This window comes from Danio rerio, chromosome 18, assembly GCF_052040795.2.
Source record: "Danio rerio strain M-AB ecotype USA chromosome 18, GRCz13ab, whole genome shotgun sequence".
Taxonomy (NCBI): domain Eukaryota; kingdom Metazoa; phylum Chordata; class Actinopteri; order Cypriniformes; family Danionidae; genus Danio; species Danio rerio.
This window is the reverse complement of record NC_141038.1, coordinates 44,637,894-44,659,418: the sequence shown is the minus strand read 5'-3', so window position 1 is coordinate 44,659,418 and position 21,525 is coordinate 44,637,894. Positions and strand designations below refer to the sequence as shown.

At 40.2% G+C, this 21,525-nt stretch overlaps 3 protein-coding genes across 8 annotated transcripts in view; 1 reads left to right on the top strand and 2 right to left on the bottom strand.

Annotated features, from left to right (window-relative positions):
• grk7b (G protein-coupled receptor kinase 7b) overlaps window positions 1-21,525 on the top strand; it is an 845,646-nt gene that overhangs the window by 243,308 nt on the left and 580,813 nt on the right. The gene's annotated exons all lie outside the window — the stretch shown is intronic.
• The window catches only part of bcl7bb (BAF chromatin remodeling complex subunit BCL7B b), a 266,172-nt gene that overhangs the window by 46,347 nt on the left and 198,300 nt on the right, over window positions 1-21,525 (bottom strand). The gene's annotated exons all lie outside the window — the stretch shown is intronic.
• On the bottom strand, window positions 396-19,073 carry ankrd67 (ankyrin repeat domain 67). Of its 6 annotated transcripts, XM_087292354.1 has the most exons (7): window positions 18,920-19,073; window positions 14,793-15,162; window positions 12,526-13,978; window positions 10,633-10,964; window positions 8,353-10,460; window positions 6,619-6,915; window positions 396-1,082 (listed from the first exon to the last, which is right to left on the bottom strand). In XM_087292354.1, the coding sequence occupies exons 5-7, from the start codon at window positions 8,851-8,853 to the stop codon at window positions 903-905; spliced, it is 978 nt and encodes a 325-aa protein (XP_087148480.1). In that variant the 5' UTR covers window positions 8,854-10,460; window positions 10,633-10,964; window positions 12,526-13,978; window positions 14,793-15,162; window positions 18,920-19,073; the 3' UTR covers window positions 396-902.

Sequence of the window (21,525 nt, the reverse complement as noted above, 5' to 3'; positions counted from 1 at the left end):
GGTGAGCAAATGAAGGCAAAGACAGATTCTGCTTGACTAGTGTATTCAGCATTGAACGCCACTGCTCACTGTTGTTTTATTGCAATAAGTTTATTTTATAAGTTACACTGCATTAATACAATTTAAAGTAATGTTTTTTATTTATTATTTATATTTAAATATTAGGAAATAAATTAGGAAATTAACCATGGCAACTTTAATGTAATAAGTTTTGGTATATCTACTTTTAACCCACAGCTCATAATGACATTTTATTTTTGGGCCATTATATGAAACACTTTGGGCACCCCTGGGCTTCATAGACAACGCACATCCTACATTCGTTTATTTCTCTTTATGGTTTTAAATTTCAATGCAGTATTCCTAATAGAAACTACTGATATCAACATTTTCCATTATAATGAGCAGAAAGGAAACATTCTTTATTAGAAATGGACACTTTAGTGTTTCTGAATGTTAAAGATAATTTTATTTCCATATAGAACCTCATAAGAACATATAAGAACCATACTTTACACCAAAATACTAAGCACCACAGTTACCACTAGAGTGATTTTAACCAAGAAGCTTTCTCATGGTCGGTACAGTGATTTTGGGTGACCAACTTGCACAGCTACCAATTAAAATGACTTAATTTTGACAATGAAAATTCCTCCAATGCCACTTGAAACAATTAAATGTCTGTTCACACCAAGAACTGTAACTTGAAAGATAACTACATCAGCATCCACACAAATGCACAACAGCTTTCTGAATTAAAGAAGACGGCTTGTGCACTGCAGTTGTCATCTGCCACTTTAAATGCACTCTCAATGTACTTATCATAGTCGTGGTGTTGACTTTTCAATTCTATTCGAAATATTAGAGCTATCATCCTGTGTAAAATAGACCTTAATTCACTGCTATTTCTTCTCTTGCTGTATACTGTCCTGAGCTTGTTCCCTCATGCTGACCGTCTGGTGTTGTTGAAGGAGCTGGATGACGGCTAGCTGATTGTGTGCTCTCGCGATGTCCTCTGCTGTCTCTCTCCAGCTGCTCCTTAAATTGGGATCAGCACCTTTGTCCAGGAGAACTTTGAGAACCTGTGGATTGAATCACGGGAATACTGAGAGAGCAAATACACATGTAATCATTTATAACGAGACAATTATAAAGCAACACAAAAAGGCAGATCATCCCTTCAGGAATTAAAAACACAGATTCCTTTTGAGACCACTGAGATAAAATAAAGAGCAAATGAAAGATTTCCCTCCAAGAAGAAGACTATAATAACGTGACAGTGCTTATTTTCAGCACAGAAAGGAAATATAAAAAAAATACTTTTCTCTCCCAATTCTGAATAAAAAGTCGGAAACGTGAGATAAAAAAGTCAAAATCACCTTTTTTTTCTGTGTCACAAACAAAAATGTAATTGTATGATGTAAGCATAGTTATGTGGAGAAAGATCACATTTGTGAGATGCAAAATTATAATTCTGAGAATAAAATTTAGGAATGACTTGAAAATATAAGAAACATCTAATATGTAAAATAAAAAGTTGGCAATTGATATGTTTTTTTAGCATTTTGTGGCAGAAACACAGAATAGTGAGAAGTTTGTGACATGTAAACCTAAAATTGGATATAAAAACATTGAGACGTAAACTCAGAATTAAGGGTGGTGCGGGGTCTGAATATCGACATAGGAACTAATTGAGGTTTTAATCTTACAGCGTGACACAGTGACTCGGTGGTTAGCACTGTCGCCTCACAGCAAGAAGGTTACTGGTTTAAGCCTCGGCTAGGTCAATTGGTGTTTCTGTGTGGAGTTTGCATGTTCTCCCCATGTTGGCATTGGTTTCCTCTGGGTGCTCCAGTTTCCCCTGCAGGCCAAAGACATGTGGTATAGGTGAATTGAATTTCAGTAAGCTGGTCGTAGTCAATGTGTGTGAATGGGTGTCGATGGAAGTTTCCCAGTACTGGGCTGTAGCTGGAAGGGCATCCGCTGTGTAAAACATATGCTGGATAAGTTGGCGGTTCATTCTGCTGTGGCAAGCCCTGATGAATAAAGGGACTAAGTCGAAGGAAAATTAATGAATGAATTAGTTTCACATATATGGCAGTGAGCAGTGAGAAAACCCCTTCAAACCCGTGAAAATATCTAAAGCAATTAGTTAGGGTCAGGGTTACAAAGTCCCGAGATGTTTAATGTCCTTCAGTGGTTCAAAAAAAGTGTAAAAACAACTTTGTTTGCCAATGTCCTCCAAATTAGATTAGGTTGCAGCAGACCCGTGCAGAGACCGTCCAAACGGCATGTGCAGGATTAATTTTTTATTGATAAGCAGTGTTGCCAAGCGCAAACGGAACAGCGGTGTTGTCGTGCGCGTTCTGATCAGCAGTGTTGCCGCGCGCGTACTGTAAACCGTGGGGGTGGTGAGCGCGCATAATCAAGAGCGATGTTTTTGCTGCTGACTCTAAGGCAGAGGTGTCAAACTCAGTTTGAGCCACAGCTCTGCACAGTTTAGCTTTTACACCAATTAAACACATATGGTCAAACTAAGCGAGACTTTGTTTGAAGCTTTGGGTTGGAGCCACTGATCTATGTAGAATGTTCTCTTTCATGGATCAGTGGATGAAACTGAACTCTGCAGGCATGTGGCCCTACAGGAACCTGAATAGTAAGCAGGGGCCCGTATTCGGGCCGTGGCAAGGGGTGGCTGTGGAATTTATTACCTTCGTTTATTGCAAATATTCAACTATTTATCAAAAACAAGGCATCATTTGAAAGTTATGACACTCTAGTTTCATGTTCTTAACTTGTTTTTGAAATCCAATTGAAAAATTGTCGAGTCATTTAGGCTCCGATAATGCATGATGTCTATTTTAAATAAAATATTGATTATATGCCGCATTTTAATAATAAAAAGCCCTGTTATTCTCGTAGTCTAGTCTCTTCTGGACAAAATGATCCCTCCCTTGTTTCTATCATCCAGTCACAGCCTTTGTTACATGGGCCTAAAAGAAGCCAACTTCTGACTGGATTGGCGAGGTGTCAATCTTCGCCCCTCGCGTTTACGCTGAATAATGCCAGCCAATGCCTAGCCAGCAAAGTTTTGATGGATGGATGAAGTAGCCAATCAACTGACCTTTACAGTGATACACAGTTTACGTAGTTTCCGCTTACAGTTTTGGATGAATGCCGTGTGCAGTCTCCGTGCGTATCTGCCCATGCGCACGTTGAGTGTACTATGGCGAAGTATTTAAGTCATTTTGACAGACTAATTCAAGTCATTTTGACAGATGAGAGAAGATATGTGAACACAAATGTGTATTTACAGTTTGATTACAGCTGAACCACTAAAGTAGAGGTCTGCATTCCAATGGCTCTCCCATGCGAACTGCAGGACCTGACCAGGTTTCTTGCAACGTGCGATTAATTTTCCGTGTAGAATGTGGAAGCGGGCAGAAGTCGAATGAAAACATCAAGTTGGCAGTTGGGGTTCATCGGTCAATCGGTCAGGCTAGTTGGTTTGGTGTGTTCCACACGTCGGCTCTCATTGGGTTAACATCAGAGCTTGTTGGCCCAATTCAGCATGCCAAATCGATGTTGGCGAAAGAGAGCACTCTGACTGCTTATTTAGCAACAAATCAGACATGAGTGTGATGTAGTGAATTGATGTAGCAAGTAAACAATTCAAGCCAAAAATTAGCAAAAAGAGGCCGGCTGTTTGGTCCCCTTAAAGTAACGAGAAAAACAGATAAGAGCGCAGCTCTCATTTTAGTCGACTTTTGTGCCTTTGGTTTGTTCAGCTTTTTGGTCCAGAAGCGATCCAGTGCAAGGCAACAACACAGTTAGGTTTTGTTGGTGCTCGTTTTTGGCATTGGCTTGGTGTGTCACGGCCCTATTTTGAACAGGAACGGGTGGTCAAACAATATCCTATCCGTTCCTGACATCCTTTTAGAAAAACATGTCTTCAACCTGGATTCATACTTCAGGCTGGCTCTGCACCAGCCTCCACTGACAGAGCGCTCAGACACGAGTTGTGGACTCTTTTTAATAATTACATATCGACCTACAGAGGACTGTATACAAGTGCTGCACAGAATGACCAGTGCTTTCTGCTTCATGCATCCCTAGTAGCAAAGAATTCTGGCCCAGATTTGGCAAAAAGCTGGCACAGCAGGCATTCATCCGGCACTGGCATACAGCATGTGGGCCAAACATGGCCCGGGTTTGGCAGAGGTGGCACCGTTTTTAAGGCGGCACACAAGATTTGGGCCAGATGAAAAACGTAGTATTTGGCCCAGATTTAAAAATTTGATAAGTGGGCCATGTGAGTTTGGCCAGTCTTGACATTTAAAATACACTAAAATCATTTTTGAGTAAAGAAAAAAAATTCTACCAATCAGGTGAGAAAAAGCGTGCCCATAGTGTGCCTAAAGCGCATCACTCCATGGGTTTATCAATTTCATTGCAATCGTGACACGCCAACCTATCTGGCCCAGTTCAGCCCCAGTTATGAGTTATTAACTTGGCTGAGACTTGGCCCAGATATGATCTGTGTTTGGCCCTTGTCTGGAAGCCAGACTTGGTCCAGTCATGTACCGTAATTCACTGCGGCATGTGGGCCAAGCAAAACCTGATTGTGTGGGCCAGAGATGGGCCAGAGAAATTTTGCTATGTGGGATTTCATTTAAGGGTCAGTGTACACACCATGATTGTGGAAATGGTCAAGATGAAAACTCCTCTTTTCTGCACTTTGAACAAGCTGGAACCTTTACTGTCTATGGAGGATGAGAGAGCTCTCGGATAGGCTGATTCTGATCTTAAATATCTGGGTAAAAAACAACTTGTTTCCCATTGAACACAACACTGCACCATTCAGGTCCGTAGCATGGTTGGATGTTGGTGTATAAGCGAATTGTTTTTTAAATGTTTGCTGAATCGTGGGCTGACCAGTAGCTTTTAATGTAGACGGTCCTTTGCTGCTGAAGATACTGTTTGGCCTAAATAAATAAAATATTACTTAATAAAAAAACAACTTGCATACACCTTAGGAATGGTAAAAAATTTTAGCCATTTTAAAATAATGACTTTTTAAAACTGTGGTAAACCTTAAAACCAGTTATCATCCCAGGCCTACTCTCGGATTTCATCTAAAATTCATCTAGAATTAGCATTTTTGGGGTGAATTAATCATTTAAAGAGCCTATATTATGGGTTTTTGAAAATTCCCCTCCATGTAGTGTGTAACACAGCTGAAGTGAAGTGAAGTATCCAGCTAAGGCTTAAATCTGTAAGAATACAGTGTTCAAAACGGTTGATTCATCTATAAAAGAGTCGACTCATAGTGCTTCAAACGAGTCGCCTTGATACCGAGTCATTAGGTGTTTCACCATGACGTACGAACGAAACCAAGTTATTCACGTGGACGCGCAAACCCGGGAGATTTCAAACCTGAGGCCCCGCCCTCTGACGCAAAAACCCAAACACACACACACACCCACAAACACACGCACACAAACATGCCGGTCGATTGAAGTCACACTGCAGATGGATATTATCGAGGGTCTACCCAAAGATGAAACCTCAGCATTATAACCAAGCAGTTTGAAACTACTGGAAACTACATGCTACAAAGAATACTTCATCGGCGTTTGTTAAAGGAAGGATCAGTAAAGAGTAACTTACTGATGGACGTCAGGATTAGTTTCTTCCTCCATTTCTCAAGTGTAAGTACGTGCGATTAAAGTTGTTGCCTCGTTGACTCTAGCTTGCAAATGTATTTTGTTGTGATTTGTTACTTGTAACCGCGTGTACTGTATCAGGTTAACTGGCTATATTTTCTTATCGCGTGCAAAGTCATGTTAAAAACGCGACGCGTGCTGCTTTGTTTATGGAGCTCCGTGGAGTAGTGTGTGTGTGCGTGTGCGCTGTCGTCCAGAGGTATGTGTGTGTGGTTGTGTGTGTGTGCGCGCGCGCGTTGTCGTCCGGAGGTGTGTGTGTGTGTTTTTGTGTGTGTGTGTGTGTGCGCGCACGCAAGGACGAGGGCAATGTGTGTGTGTGTGTGTGTGTGTGTGTCTGTAAAAAGAGCAAAGTGTGACAAGCTATGTGATCTCCTCGACAGTTTTTGGAGTTTTTGCTCAATAAAATAGTCGTCTGAATTTTCAAGTCCATCGACTGTATTTACATTGACCCACTGGCAGCTAAAATCCACGCCTATACTATCGAGCGTGTATGAACTGTGATTACTTTTATATTGCTGATTAGCTATTGGGCATTTCACTCTGACTGAAGGCAGTCGACCAATCGCAACAGGCTGTCATTGGTCCAATCAGCGTAGATTAGCTTCGCGCTAAGGAGGGGTTTGGAAACAAATGAATCACTGGACGATTCATACAGGAGTCGCTGGGATAATTAGGTAAAAATAAATGCAGATTATAAGACCACGAAAGTGTTTTTTGACCTTGCATGCATATTAGACTGTTGTTGGAGACCCTTACAACCAAGATATGACCCTATTTCATGTATAATATGGGCTCTTTAAAACCAATGCATTCTGGGAAAGATGCCAGGCCAACACTGTGAAAGTAAGTTTTAATCATATTTGTTACTTAATAAATTACTTAAGTATCGCACCTTGCAGTGACCCCTCTCAGAAGCCAGGTGCAAAGGTGTCTGTCCGAGCCTCTCCACAGCATTCACATCGGCCCCATAGTGAAGCAATAGTTTGGCAGCCTCAACGTTGTCCCTGAGTGTGGAGTAGTGCAGCGGGGTCATTTTGAGATTGTCCCTGTCCTCCAGTCCTGCTCCGTTCAGAATCAACAAGTGCACCACTGCCCTGGAGCCGCTGCGGGCAGCAAGGTGCAGCGGAGACGCCACATCTCCATCCCTGACATCAACCCTGGCCCCTCCTGCTAACAGTTGCTGGAGAATCTACGGGAAGGAGAAGATACAGTTATCAAGACAAATACAGAGGAGGATGACAAGTAGGGAGAGGAAGAAAGATCAAATGGTGCTAAGGAGACAGAAAGCGTACACTGCCCTTCACCCACACAAATGCCATCTGTTTCACAGTACGCAGTTGGCGTGACTCTGACTGCATACAGCCAACAGGGCAGCGAGACCTTGAATTCACAGTCTTGGCAGTGCAGGTTATGCTGCGGTAATAGGGTTGATTGGAAACAAATGCGTTTAGGTTTTTATAGGATGGTTCATGTTTACAGGACTTTCTTTAGAGAGAACCTTTATTGACCTTATTCTAAAATGCGGAAGTGCGCCTGTTTTCGGGATTGTCTTAGAACTTCCGTTTCAATCGCCTATGGGAGAAATGACTAGGAATAATAAACGGCAAAAAAAACGGCCAAACTACTTGATCAACAAACAAATGTTTGCATGACTATACAGACCAAGCAGAATAATATAACAAGGAAATATCAGTTTGCAACATCAAACAGCGAAACGAGCAGTTTTTAATGTCTAAAACTGAATGGAAGTGAATGAGACCGGAAGTCTCAAGCCAAAAAGATTCAAATGGCTGCGCTTGCTCGTCCGTGGAGAATAAAGGGGAATAAAAGACAACATAAAAAAAAACACTGTTTAACATGAAGTTCTCATCTCATCATTGTTCAATTAAAAAAAAAGTATTATTTGACAGGTGTTTTTAAATTATTATTATTATTATTATTATTATTATTATTATTATTATAAAAATAGGCCTAGCATTGTACTTCTTGCTAGTTTTCCAGTTACAAAATTTTCTGTCAAAATAAAAATAACAGACAGATTTAATGTTTTGTCCTTCACATGAACAGGGTCCGTATGTGATATCTAGTGTATATATCTATGGGTTGATGTTAGAAGTGCTTTGTTGAAACAAAATGACTTGTCTGGTTGTAGATTAGTACACTTTCATATTGTAGATGTGATTGCTGTCGAGTATGTTCTACTAAATACTGAGCAAAGGGTCTGAATACTTAAGACCATGTGATATTTCAGTTTTTCTTTTATAATAAATTTGCAAAAATGTCAATAATTCTGTCTTTTTATGGGGTGCTGTGTGTACAATAATGAGGAACAAAATGAACTTAAATGATTTTAGCAAATGGCTGCAAATTATGTAAAATAATAAATAAATATAATATAAATTTAAACTTTATGCAGACTTTAAGATCATGTGTAAGCTGTAATGCATCTCACTTGACCGCCTGTGAAAGAATCAGTGTAAATGCACCTAAATTTAGGTGTATATTGGGCTTTGGGTTAAACATTATGAGGTCAAAACATTTTCAAAACACTTGAATGCATTAGAAATTTAAAATAAGGCCTATGAAATGGCTTTTTAGAAAATAAATAGGATGAATTTGTATTCACCTTCTTGTCTCCAGAGCAGGCACAAAGGTGCATGGCTGTGCGTCCATTAGGACCCCTCATATTGGCGTCCGCACCTCTCTGGAGCAATAGTCTCACCCCCGCCTCATTCCCCACCAACACCGCCAGCTGCAGCGGGCTCATTCCCACACCTTTTCCTCCCTCCACGTCTGCGCCATTATCCAGCAGGAGCTCAGCCACATCCCCCCAGCCTCCGAAAATTGCCCAGTGCAGAGGTGCCCACTTATTAAAGTCCTGGGGGTTCGGTGAGGCCAAATGTTGGAGCAGAACCCGAGCTGTGCCCAGGTGTCCGCTTGCTGCAGCCAGGTGAAGGGGTGTCTGGCCGGAGCAGGACCTCGTTGAATGTGATGCCCCCTTCTGGAGGAGGAGGTCTGTGGTCTCTGGGTTTCCTCCACTGCAGGAGCGGTGCAGTGCGGTGCAGTTGAAGAAGTCCTGGTTGTTTACCTCCACCTGGCCGGTTTGCAACAGGAACTTGATCAGCATGAGATGACCCTTGAAAGAGGCGTGGTGGACAGCTGTCCAACCATACGGGTCCCTGGAAGCATAAAATGCTCCAGTCAGCAAAAACAAGCCTGTGGATTTTTATTTTGGGATTATCACAACACTTTTGCTTGGCATTAGGCATGAGTAGGCCCACACGGAATCTGCGCATGCAGAATTCCGCAGATTTTCCACAGAATTCCGCAGATTTTTAGCCCATCATTAATTCTGTTTATTCACTTTGAGTAAATATGTGTAAATCTAAATTTATTCAGTTTTAAAATTAATTACAGTAATATTAATGACTAATATGAAAATGTTAATCGGATTTAAGTACAATGCAGTTTGTAAAGTAATATTTTCTGTCTTTTAGTAGATATATGAGAGACTTGCTTTGTTTACTAAATAAAGTGAATCTAATTGGATTTGCATTTTGAACATTAAATAAAAGTAAAAAAAGGTATTATTTTTTTTCCCATATTAAGGTTTTAGTTATGATGCTCCCAAAATCATTCCGCAGAAATCCACAGATTTTTAATAAAATTTTCCGCAGAAATAGCAAAAAACATCCGCAAATTCCGTCTACCCCTAGGCATGACTATTTCCTTCTCTTGCTAACATCTTCTGTGACTAATGCTTATTGTGCTTATTTGAAAGAGACGTATCTTGTAAAGTGTGAACCTTAGACCAAAAATACTGTTGACAAAATTAATCACTAAGATTTGCTGTTTTGTGGTTCATGGCTTACAATTTACAAAAAAAATTTAAAATTCCAAACGGTAAAATTCCTTGCAGGTAAAGAAACGTGGATGGATACTATAGGTCTCATTGTGTAATTTAAAGGAATAATTCACCCAAAAATGAATATTTTCTTACCATTCACTCATGTTCAGGTGTATTGAACCTTTAGGAGTTTAAAAAAATGTTGTAACATTGACATCCATAGTAGGAAAAATAAATACGAAGAAAGTCAATGGCTACCAATTTCCAACATTCTTTATAATATCTTCCTCAGAAAAAACTAAAACAAGTTTGGACAAGTTGAGGCAGAGCCAATTATGACAGAATTTTCATTTCTGGGTGAACTATCCCTTCAACACTGGCTTTGTCTTGTCATAATTTAAGCTACAAAAATCAGTTTTACTTGAAGGGGGTGTTCACAAGACTGTCATTATACCTTTATACTCATGACAGCATGAGTATCAATGACATTTTATGCATGCGGTGGCACAGTGGTAAGCGCTGTCACCTCACAGCAAGAAGGTCACAGGTTCGAGCCTCAACTTGGTCAGTTGGCGTTTCTGTGTGGTGTTTGCATGTTCTCCCCGTGTTTGCATGGGCTTCCTCCGGGTTCTCCGGTTTCCCCCACAGTCCAAAGGCATGTGCTATAGGTGAATTGGGTAAGCTAAATTATCCGTAGAGTATGTGTGTGAATGAGTGTGTGTGGATGTTTCCCAGTACTGGGTTGCAGCTGTAAGGACATCCGCTGTGTAAAGCATATGCTGGATAAGTTGGCGGTTCATTCTGCTGAGGCGACCCCTGATTAATAAAGGGATTAAGTCAAAAAGAAAATAAATGAATAAAATTGATTTTACGCATGTTTATGACAACTTCATTTACTCCGTTTGCATTTCAAATGCAAACATTGCTTGAGTTTTTATTTGGATAACTTGACATAAACAAATACATCAGAGCCTGTTTTTGTCTTCGTCATGACAACTTGGCATAACAAAGACAACATAACTTGTCATAAATCTGTCATAAACATGAGTGTCATTATGCCATTATAATCGGGTCATGAATATTTTTCTGGTCACTTTTGTTTAATGGAAGAAACCGAATTTGTCAAATGTTTGTTAAAATGTCTCATTTAATGTCTATAAATAATTTTAGAACAGCATCATTAATTTTTAATCACACTTTAGTAACAAATTCAATTTGTATCAGTAATTGAGGTCAAGAAATAAATGAATATACTTGTTATATACTTCATGACACAATAATAATGGCCTCGTGCAATTGTACTTAGGACAGATGGTTGCAACATAAGCTCATTCTGAAAACGCAGCCTTATATACTTTTCTGGAGATCATGAGTTATGTAGCCAGTAGTATGTATGCAGTGGCGCCCCCAGAAAATTTTCTTAGGGGTGGCCAGAAGAGGCCGCACCAAATCTTGGGGTGGCACACAAAAAAAATAATGAATTAAGTGTAATGTTATATTTTTGTTTCTGGTAAATGAAATAATGTAGTTTTTATTCATTTAATTAATTCTACTTGAAATATTGCAATTTATTCTTTGAAATAATTCAGCAAGTACATGTGCAAACCAAAATATAATCTATGTTTATTTTAAAAACACTTTTCATATACTGTATAAATAACTTCTTTTTTTACGTGCCTTTATTGTACATCATACGGTATATGTCATGTCTAAAATTAATGAAGATTAATGAGTTTATTATTCCCAGAGATGGGTTGCAGCTGGAAGGGCATCCGCTGTGTAAAAATGTGCTAGATAAGTTGGCGGTTCATTCTGCTGTGGTGACACTGGATTAATAAAGGGACTAAGCCGATAAGAAAATGAATGAAAGAATAATGAGTTTATTAATAACCCAAACAAATGAACAAACTGAACAAAAGGCATTACTATACACACTCACTATACCTAATAATATTATTTATCCATATTGCTTTTTGAACCATTTTATTAATGCAGCTTCTTCTATTGATATACTTACTGTAGCTTAAGGTAAATATTAAATAGCCATTGCTGTCTATTGAAGGTGTGTGCGTGCTGTCAACGACGATCGGGGAAGGGTAGTAGTGGTGGTTCTAGTTTAAATGACACCCTGGGCGAACCACCCTATACACCCCACCTCTCTTGAATTGTTAGATTTGTTATTCAATAAATATAACAATTTATTTAGATTTATTCTAAATAAATACAATTAATATTAATATACAATTATTATTCTAAATAAATAACAGAAATCAGTCCTAAATATTACTGGAAAACAACAACTGGAGTGATATGCCAACATCACTTAAGAAACCTTTTGCATGGAAATTAATTATGACAATTCTAAAGAATATTAAAAATGTATTATAGAATTATCTGTGATCTTAGACCAGATCATGGCTGAGAAATCATGTTATGAAGTCTTACCTCCCTGACTCATTATCCCTCCTTTCTGCTTTAAAGGCATGCTTAGTGAAAGTAACATCATCATCATCATCATCATCATCATCATATTATATAAACTTTAAACGACTTTCAAAACTCGCTGCGTGCCGACACTTCTGCACAAAAGGCTGTTACTCCGGTTTCACGGCGCATGAGCGGTGCCTATTATGTCGGCGTGCATGCAAACAACCAACCGGGATTCACACAGGAGTGCGTGAGGCGCGCGGGAATGGTTTTCCGCGCGCATGCGTCAGTTTGCTTTCACCAGCATTGAACCAGAGGGGGGGAGCTACGTCAGTAACACCAACAATAATTTAGTGACTGCATTTTATTTATTTATTTATTTATCTAAATATTGGGAATTTATGAGTTCATTTAAATCAATAATGTCAACCGCAAAATTATATTGGGGTGGCCAAAGGGGTGGCCAGAGTTTACCGAGGGGTGGCCGTGGCCACCCCTGGCCACCCCTTGGAGGCGCCCCTGTATGTATGGCTCCATTTTGTCTTTAAAACACACAATACAGGGCGGTATGACGCTGTTTCTTTTCCATGGTATATGTAGGAATCCTAAAGGTATTGGAATCCTATTTTTAATACATTTTTAAGACTTTTTAAAAACATCCTCAGAATATTTTAAGACCTCATCCTCATCGCCCCTTCAAGTTCTAACCAGTATCAAACCTTAAACTTAATAAGCAGTTGTTAATAAACAGTTGTAGTTAAATAAATAAATGGAGCAAACCATGCAACAGAACTCAGATAAGCTCGGTAGAAACAAAGCTTGAAAGAATAAATTACGCTGCTTTTTTCAGCGACAGGCTTTAGCCACTGATGAAAAACGCGTCTTTCTCCAACCAGAAGTACACAAACTTACATTTTCCCATTTTGCCATCTGTTCAACTCTATGGTTACGTTACATGCAGAGAGAGTCACATCACCTTACCGCGTTTGACGCAAATTACGTGACATCACCCGGATGGAGGAGCTTGGCTGGACGTGCCCAGTCTGAATTAATCGCTTGGATCGAGAACGCTGTGGTTAAAATTAGGAGCAAAATAAATATATTTATGCTTTTTTCAAACACTTTTTCAAACACATGAGTCAAACACTTTAGAACATGCTTAATAAAAATTTAAGCCCTCGTAGAAACGCAATTAAGACTATTTAATTCCTTTTCAGGGCCCTAATTTTCTCATAATTGATTTATCAACTTTTAATACTTTTTAAGATCCTGCGGACATCCTGTTTTTGTCTTTACCAGCTGACCACTTACCTTTTTATGGACCGTTTTCCCACTGTTACTAGTTTGCTCGGTAGCTCGACATGTACGACGGAGATGCAGAGAGGAGTTGACCGCAACAACGGGGTTCGAGTTCAGTAAAGAATGATTCCAGAAAGCGGGTAAGACAAAAATAGAATCCAAAAAGAAAAATTAAAATAAGCTAGTAATTAACATGGTGAGAATGTAGTAAAATCTGCAAACGTGGTGAAAATCAGACGCGGATTTTCTTTTTCTGCTTTTCAAAACACTATCGGTTGGGTTTAGGGAAGGGGGAGGTTGGGGGGAATCGGTAGGTTGGAGAGTTAGCAAGTCAAGTCAGTCGACAGCACCCTCTGGTGGATTTACGTGAGAACAGCAGGCGCGAATGGCACTTGCGAGAGAAAGTGTACACAGTGGCCTCTGGTGGATTTGTGAAAACAAAAACTGCAAAAAAATGTAGCTCCTGGCACATACTTTGCACTCTCCAGAAATGTACGTAGGGGTACATACCCATTATGAGCCTGTGTTGGATTATGACAGGTTATGTTGTCTTGGTTATGTCAAGTTGTCACAACAAAGACATCTTAAGCAATGTCAGCTTTTAAAATGTACAATATCTGAGCAAATGACACTTAAAGACAGTTGTCAAAGTAAAAGTGTAAAGACAATTGATGACCAACTAAACTTCTCTGACCACATTTCTAGAACTGCTCGATCGTGCAGATTCGCACTCTATAACATCAGAAAGATCCGACCCTTCTTATCTGAACATGCAGCTCAACTCCTTGTTCAAGCTCTTGTTCTCTCCAAACTGGATTACTGCAACTCTCTACTAGCTGGGCTTCCAGCTAACTCTATCAAGCCTCTTCAACTGCTCCAGAATGCAGCAGCACGAGTGGTCTTCAATGAACCTAAACGAGCACATGTCACTCCGCTGCTAGTCCGTTTGCACTGGCTGCCAGTTGCTGCTCGCATCAAATTCAAAGCTCTGATGTTTGCCTACAAAGTGACTTCTGGCCTTGCTCCTTCTTATCTGCTCTCGCTTCTGCAGATTTATGTGCCCTCCAGAAACTTGCGTTCTGTGAATGAACGTCGCCTCGTGGTTCCATCCCAAAGAGGGAAGAAATCACTTTCGCGAACGCTCACGCTCAATCTGCCCAGTTGGTGGAATGAACTCCCTAACTGCATCAGAACAGCAGAGTCACTTACTACTTTCAAGAAACTACTAAAAACCCAACTATTTAGTCTCCACTACACTTCCTAATCTGCAATTGCCTCTCTGAATATCACACTAACTGTACAAAAAAAAAAAAAAAAAAAACGAATACTACTAATACTTCCCTTCTTAGACTTTACAGACCTGAAACTTGCCTATATCACTTATTCATTGTTGCTCTTAGTTGTGTAAATTGCTTCCTTGTCCTCATTTGTAAGTCGCTTTGGATAAAAGCGTCTGCTAAATGACTAAATGTAAATGTAAATGTAAGTGTTACCAAAATACACAACGTGGCTTCTCTACGAGATCATAGATGTAGTTTTGAAAACTGGTTGTGGAGAGAAAATAAAATAAGAGCAGGATTAAACTTTTTTGATGAATATTTCAGATCACAAACTGGCAGTTAGCAGGCACCCCTCGCTCCAGCATGGCCTTGACTTGCTCCAAACAGCCGTCCCATGCAGCGTAGTGCAGCCTGCGCTCATCCAGCAGAGAGTGCCTGGGTTTGGGTCGACGGTGGATCCTCCACTGTCTGGTTCCTGCAGTCGTCCGGACCCTCCTCTCCACAGAGCCCATGGACACAGAGTCATGGAGCTCCAGCCACCGCCAGTGCACCTCTGGGCCTGCGCGAGCCATGGCAGGACAGTCTGTGGAGGACCAGATCATACATTGCATTTTAATGTGTTACTTCTATTATCACTGGCCTACTACCAAGTAAGATTTAGTAAAGATTACACTGAACTAAGTGAATAACAAATTAATTTCTGGCTATCTCCACACTTACTCCACTAGGGGGTGGTAAAACTTTACAGAAGTTTCTCAGCCAGTTCATTACATCACTAAATTAAACCATTTCTGACCTACATTTGAAGTGTAATAAATGTTGAAATTGTGCGAATTGCTGTAGCGGTTGCATAACTTAAAAAGTCATCGTCTCACTGGGTCTGAAATTCAACATGGATCTCCCAGCAAATGTTTTCAGCAGCTGTTCAGATCAGTCCTTTGGCTGTAATTTCATGTAGAAGCATGTTGTCATGGTAACAGTGGCTGCTATTACTATTTTAGAGGTTTCATTAACTTTCCTGGCAGAATGTTGTGTGGAGAAAGTGTGGAAAGCATTGTAGAGATATTGTTAGAAATGGAGTATGTATTGCTATATTCTAGTTCAAGTCAAGTCGAGCTTTATTGACAATCCGCTTTGTATGGACATACAGAGGAATGACATGTCGTGCAGGACCACAGTGCTACATAAATTAATCATAAATACAAACACAGCAGTGGACATAAGAGCTATTTTTTTTAAATCTATGTATAACTTACATATACATATATATGATACTTAACTATACACATAAGACAAGCTACATAAGTACAAGGTTGAAGTAAGCAGCGCAGCATGATTTTGGTACATTTATAGTAAACATCTTTTTCATTATTGAGTTTATGCAATGGAGTTTAGATAAAGTGTCGGGTGCATAAGAGAGAAGAGTGTTTCTACAGGTGGTTTGTCAAGCCCACTAACCTGTATGAAGAATATGCAGTTCTATTTCAAACTATATGAATCAGTATTAGGACATTTAAAACATCAGTGTGCAGTGAGTATTGTGAGTGTAACGGTGGCCAACTAGTGAGTGCTGTGCAGGTAAACCTCACTCCTCTGACCTCTAAAGGTGCTCTAGCGATGGGCATTACAGGCCATGGTCTTTACCCTCCTTGGTAGAGCACCCAACTCCCATGCGGAAAGTCGCCGGTTCGATACCAGCTCAGAGCGGGTTGGGTGGCGTAGGACCAGCGGGGTGACATGAGCATTAGGGTGCTTTCACACCTGTGAATCGATTCAGTTGTTCCGAAACAGAGATTACAATTGTTACATTGTTGCCCTTTACTCACGTGGAGTAAACTCTCCTTACATTGGTCAGAGTGTCAGGGTTTATTTTGCAGCGTCCCGCTAAGCTGTCAGGAGAGGTGGTGGTTTGGTGGTGATTGACAGGGTGCGCGCAACATGTCTGAGGAGAGACCAATGACTGTAAAAAATATGGACGACGCGACAGCCCCTTTTGTCATTGAACGCCTTGAGGGCAAAACGCCTGCTTGACGGGTACAAACTGTCGCAAAAGACTGCTGAAATTGGAGACTTGACATGCGCAGAAGGACTGTCTGATGGAGCCAGAGGAGGAGCCGCGAAAATGAGCGGAGTCGAGCTTCCAACCAAACGCTTTATGTAAAATCAACCACGCCCCCCGAACTTCTCAGCATGCGTTTGCTGTCATATCAACACAGATGGATGTAATAACGTTAACAAATATGAGGGTTTTATATATTCAATCGCGCCAGCTCCGGGCCACAGCGCATAACCTACTCGCGGCGTCGCGGGCTGATTCCGGCTGATTCCGGCTCGCATGCGGCAGCGCCGGCTCGCTCGGCCGCCGCATCTGGCTCGATTGACTCGGGCTGGAATCGGGCAGTGAGTCCAGGCATCCGGAGTAGGTCTAGCAGAGGTAGTCAGTCTGAGCTCTGAGGGGTAAGTCTCCGGCAGGCGAGAATCTAGCCGAACTGGTCCGAGTGTATTTTGCTATCTGGGTGGTTAGGCGTGTATCAGCAAACTAATAAAGCCCGAAAAAAGCCCTGACCTTAGCGAATAAACAGTGTTCCACCAGGATCATGTATGTCAGAAACTATAGTTTACTGCTGAACTCATTTTATCATGGTAAAATAACACAGAAATCGAATAAAAACACTTCAGTCTCCTGCCGAAGCTCAGACGCGCTGCTTTGAGAAACTGTCAATCACAGCTGTCAATCACGATGACACGCCCAGCATTAAATTACTGCTAAAAACAAACTGTTTACAAAAATGAAGATCTGCACCTATTTCAGCACAATAACCAGTGCCTTAATCCACCAGAACCATCTTTCGGGACATTTTATTGCATGTGTAATAATTTTTTTTTATTTGGGCTCAAGTCTCCTTCATTAACACGGAGGAGGCGGGCTTTATGACTTGTACTGCAGCCAGCCCCCAGGGGGCGATCTAACGGCCGAGACCTTCTCTCAAACGCAGGCTTGCGGCACACTTGGGAGAGACGCGGTGGGGAGGGGTGAGAAGGGTGCGCGACCCGCGACGATGCCTATTTGAGGACCGGGAGGGAGACGCAAGATTACCGTGAGATCATCACTCGTTTGCGGGCATCCGGAGACTCGCGAAACTTCCCGCCCTACTCATAATTCTCTCTTCATATAGCCGTAAGCCTATTACATATCCATAAAACACTGTGATATAACCGCGCTCTTTTTAATTTTTCAAAAACCATTTTAAGGTCTAAACTATTAACTCTTATAAGCTATTTTTTTTTCGATAGTCCACAAAACAAACCATCTTCAACTTGCGTAACCCTAACCTGCCAAGTTAACCTAATTAAGCCTTTAAGCTTTAAGCTGTATAGAAGTGTCTTGAAAAATAAAAAAGTCAAATATTTTGTGCTGTCATCATGGCAAAGATAAAATAAATCAGTTATTAGAAATGAGCTATTAAAACTATTATGTTTAGAAATGTGTTGAAGAAATCTTCTCTCTGTTAAACAGAAATTGGGGGAAAAAAATAAACTGGGGGGCGAATAATTCTGACTTCAACTAAAAAAAAAACTATATATATATATTTTTTAAGTTTTAACAATGTATTACAAAATAGCTCTTGAAATGTACATTTTCAGCTCCTATGCTCTCAAATTCATTCTGCGTAAATCTGCAGATTTTATCATTATTTCTGTACCAAATTCTGTGCAGAAATAACGTAAACCTAGATTCTGTCTGGTCCTACTTATAGCCTTTTAATTTTGTTTTAAATACATTTTACAGAAAGCTTTTTTTATATCATGTTTCACAGAGGGCGAGTAAACAACGAATTGTCTTTTTTAGCAGTCAGACTGACAGATGCAAAGAGGTGTAGTTTAGAAGGATCACACTCGAAGTGTTGTTCTCGCTGTGAATGCATGTTCCAAGCCAAGCTGCGAGCCGCTGGAGATCTGGAGGCGTGTTCGGCCTGTCATGTCGTGGGAGTTCGGGATTATGTGGGCGGACAACTGCCTCCTGCCCTCGCCATTTATCAAGGCAAAATATCTTTTTAGAGCACAAAACTGCACTGATGCTGAGAAAGACTATACAATTACCTCAAGTGACATAATGCTATTTTCTAACATTTTTTACAGTGAAATTAACACTATTCCACATTCACTTTCCAATGCCCACCAAACTCATACTGACTGTACTGAGTGGCTTTCCAAGCAATTAATAAGTTCAAAAGATAACTTGCTTTTCATGTGAGTTTAAAACAGCAGTCACATAAATACACATTATTAGAGACGATTGTGTGAATTTGCAGATGACTGAAAAACGAGAAAGAAGTTACCTGTGAGTGCCTGTTACTCCATGCGTCTTGCTTCTCTCCGGTGTTCTGTGTTCTGAGCCGATTTCTCAGCGTGGCATAACATGTAAGTCCGGTCTTTCCGCTTCCTCTGATATTGTTCATCAAGTATTTTATGTTCATCTGAGGTTGCTATGGTGAGATTGGGCTTTCGGAGCACTGTTATTATATGATGGCACTGATGAGAGAGAGAGAAAGAGAGAGCGAGAGTGCGCATGCCTGATGGTTGCTGAGGCACATTTAAATACGCACTCAAATGCTTGTGGGCTTGTGGTTAATTGTCTCCTATACTCTATTTTTCTGTGTAAAACTCATTGAATTGTTGTTCATTCATTCAGTCATTCATTCATTTTCTTGTCGGCTTAGTCCCTTTATTAATCCGGGGTCGCCACAGCGGAATGAACCGCCAACTTATCCAGAAAGTTTTTACGCAGCGGATGCCCTTCCAGCAGCAACCCATCTCTGGGAAAATCTTAGCAGAGGATGGTTTCAATCCATCCACCTCTGAGTTATGGTCCCAGCATGCTTCCGCTGTGCCACGTCTATGTAAAACATATTTTGGAATAGTTGGCGGTTCATCCCACTGTGATGACCCTTGATACATAAGGGAGTAAGCTGAAGTAAAATGATTGAATGAATTAATGTTTTAAGTCAACCTATGACGTTTCCAGCCCCATTTCACGAGGAAACTAAACTATTTTACATATTGTCAGAAAAGCAGCTAATTGGTTTGAATTCATACGATTTAGTTTGTGTGAAAACGTACAATATTTAAAAAGAGGTGTCTCCCTAACCCTGGCCCTCATTGGAGCATGATGAGTACTAAATTGTACTAAAATGTACAAATGTGATCATACAATGAATACAAATTAGTTACGAATACAAATTAGCCGCCAAAGTTACGAATTGCTATGAGATTGTAAATGAAATGCTGATTTGTATGCAGGATTTGAATAGCAAACAACTGAGGAAAACTTTTCCCATACTGAAAATATACCCCTATATACATTTCTGGAGAGTTCTAAATACGCCCCAGGATGTTTTTTTTCTTTTATGCAGTTTTTGTTTTCGCAAATCCACCAGAGGCCGCTGTGTACGCTTATTGAGATCTCAAATTTTTCTCGCAAGTGCCATTTGCGACTGCTATTCTCGCATAAATCCACCACCTGATTGACCAAATGACCAATTCCCTCTCAATTCCTTTCCTAAACCCAACTGACAGTGTTTTGAAAAGCAATCCTGAAAAAGAAAAGCCTTCGCCTGATTTTTATCACGCTGTCAGATTTGACCTCATTCTCACCCTGTTATTGACTTTATTTTATTTATTTATTTTTTTTCTTACCTGCTTTCTGAAACAATTCCTCGTTTAATCAAACTCCATCATTGTGGTCAACTCCTCTCTGTGTCTAAAGTCCGCTGATGTACATGGTGAGCTACTGGACAAACTGGTAACAGTTGGAAAGCCATTCACATGGAGGTAAGCGGTCAGCTGGTAAGCGTGAAAAACAACGGTGCCAAACCACCACGTGGCGTTCATTTTAACGACGAAATGCAGTCATACGTACTTCTGGATACATAATTCACGATCTCCTGAAATGTATATAGGGCTACATTTTCAGAATGAGCCTATGTTAGCAAAACTAGAAAAAGCATAAGGACAAAGTTTAGCCTTCGTGTCCACTGAAGTGTTTTTGCGCTGCAGAAATGCAAGCAATTTTCCATAAATGCTTAACGGTTTTTGCAGCACAACATTTTTTTCAGTAGGTTGCTGTGATAGATTATCACCGCTGTATCAATGCTATCTCACAGCAATTCATAACTTTTTGATCTAGTGGTAATTCATATGAAATTGTACAATCTCATTTGTACAATTTAGTATGATTTGCTTATGGGGTTTGGTGCCACGCCTTCTTTTTAAAATTATTAATTTTCAATTGACTGAACTGATAGGAATTTGTAGGAATTAGCCACTAAACGGACAAAACATAAAATACTTACATTTACTTTGTGAGATCAGTCTGTCTGTACCATAGATCATTACAAATTGAAAGTCTTTAGCAGATTATTTGTTGACGGTTGCATGGTATTGTCCCGTCCCTCCTCCACTGTGACTGGACAGCTAGCTCAAAAGTGACAATAAAGGGCGCTACATTTTTCAACTTGCAATGGCTGAAAAAACACAAATGCTGCGCCCCAATTCATATACTATCCGTCCTAAATAGTATTCAAAAATAAAAAAGTATGTCTCAAACTGTAGTATGTTGAAAAGCCAAAAGTTCACAGACGATTTACTATTTTCGATAAAAATTAGTGTTGTCTAACTGCTAATACTGCCCACAATACATTGTGCGTTGGATGGGAATTTGATTAGAACTACAAAGTCGGGTAAAAAGTGTAAATAAACTACAAACATGGCGAATGCACAAGACCAACCGTCAAGTCGAGAGGCTTCAGTAAAGTTGTTTGAATTTAATGACTATTAATTCATATCTAGCCAACTGGAAATTATTTAATTCTCGTTTTTCATGTTATATTTCATCTGCAACAACAATGTGAACTTAAATAAAGCTTATTTTTCCCATACAAAAGAG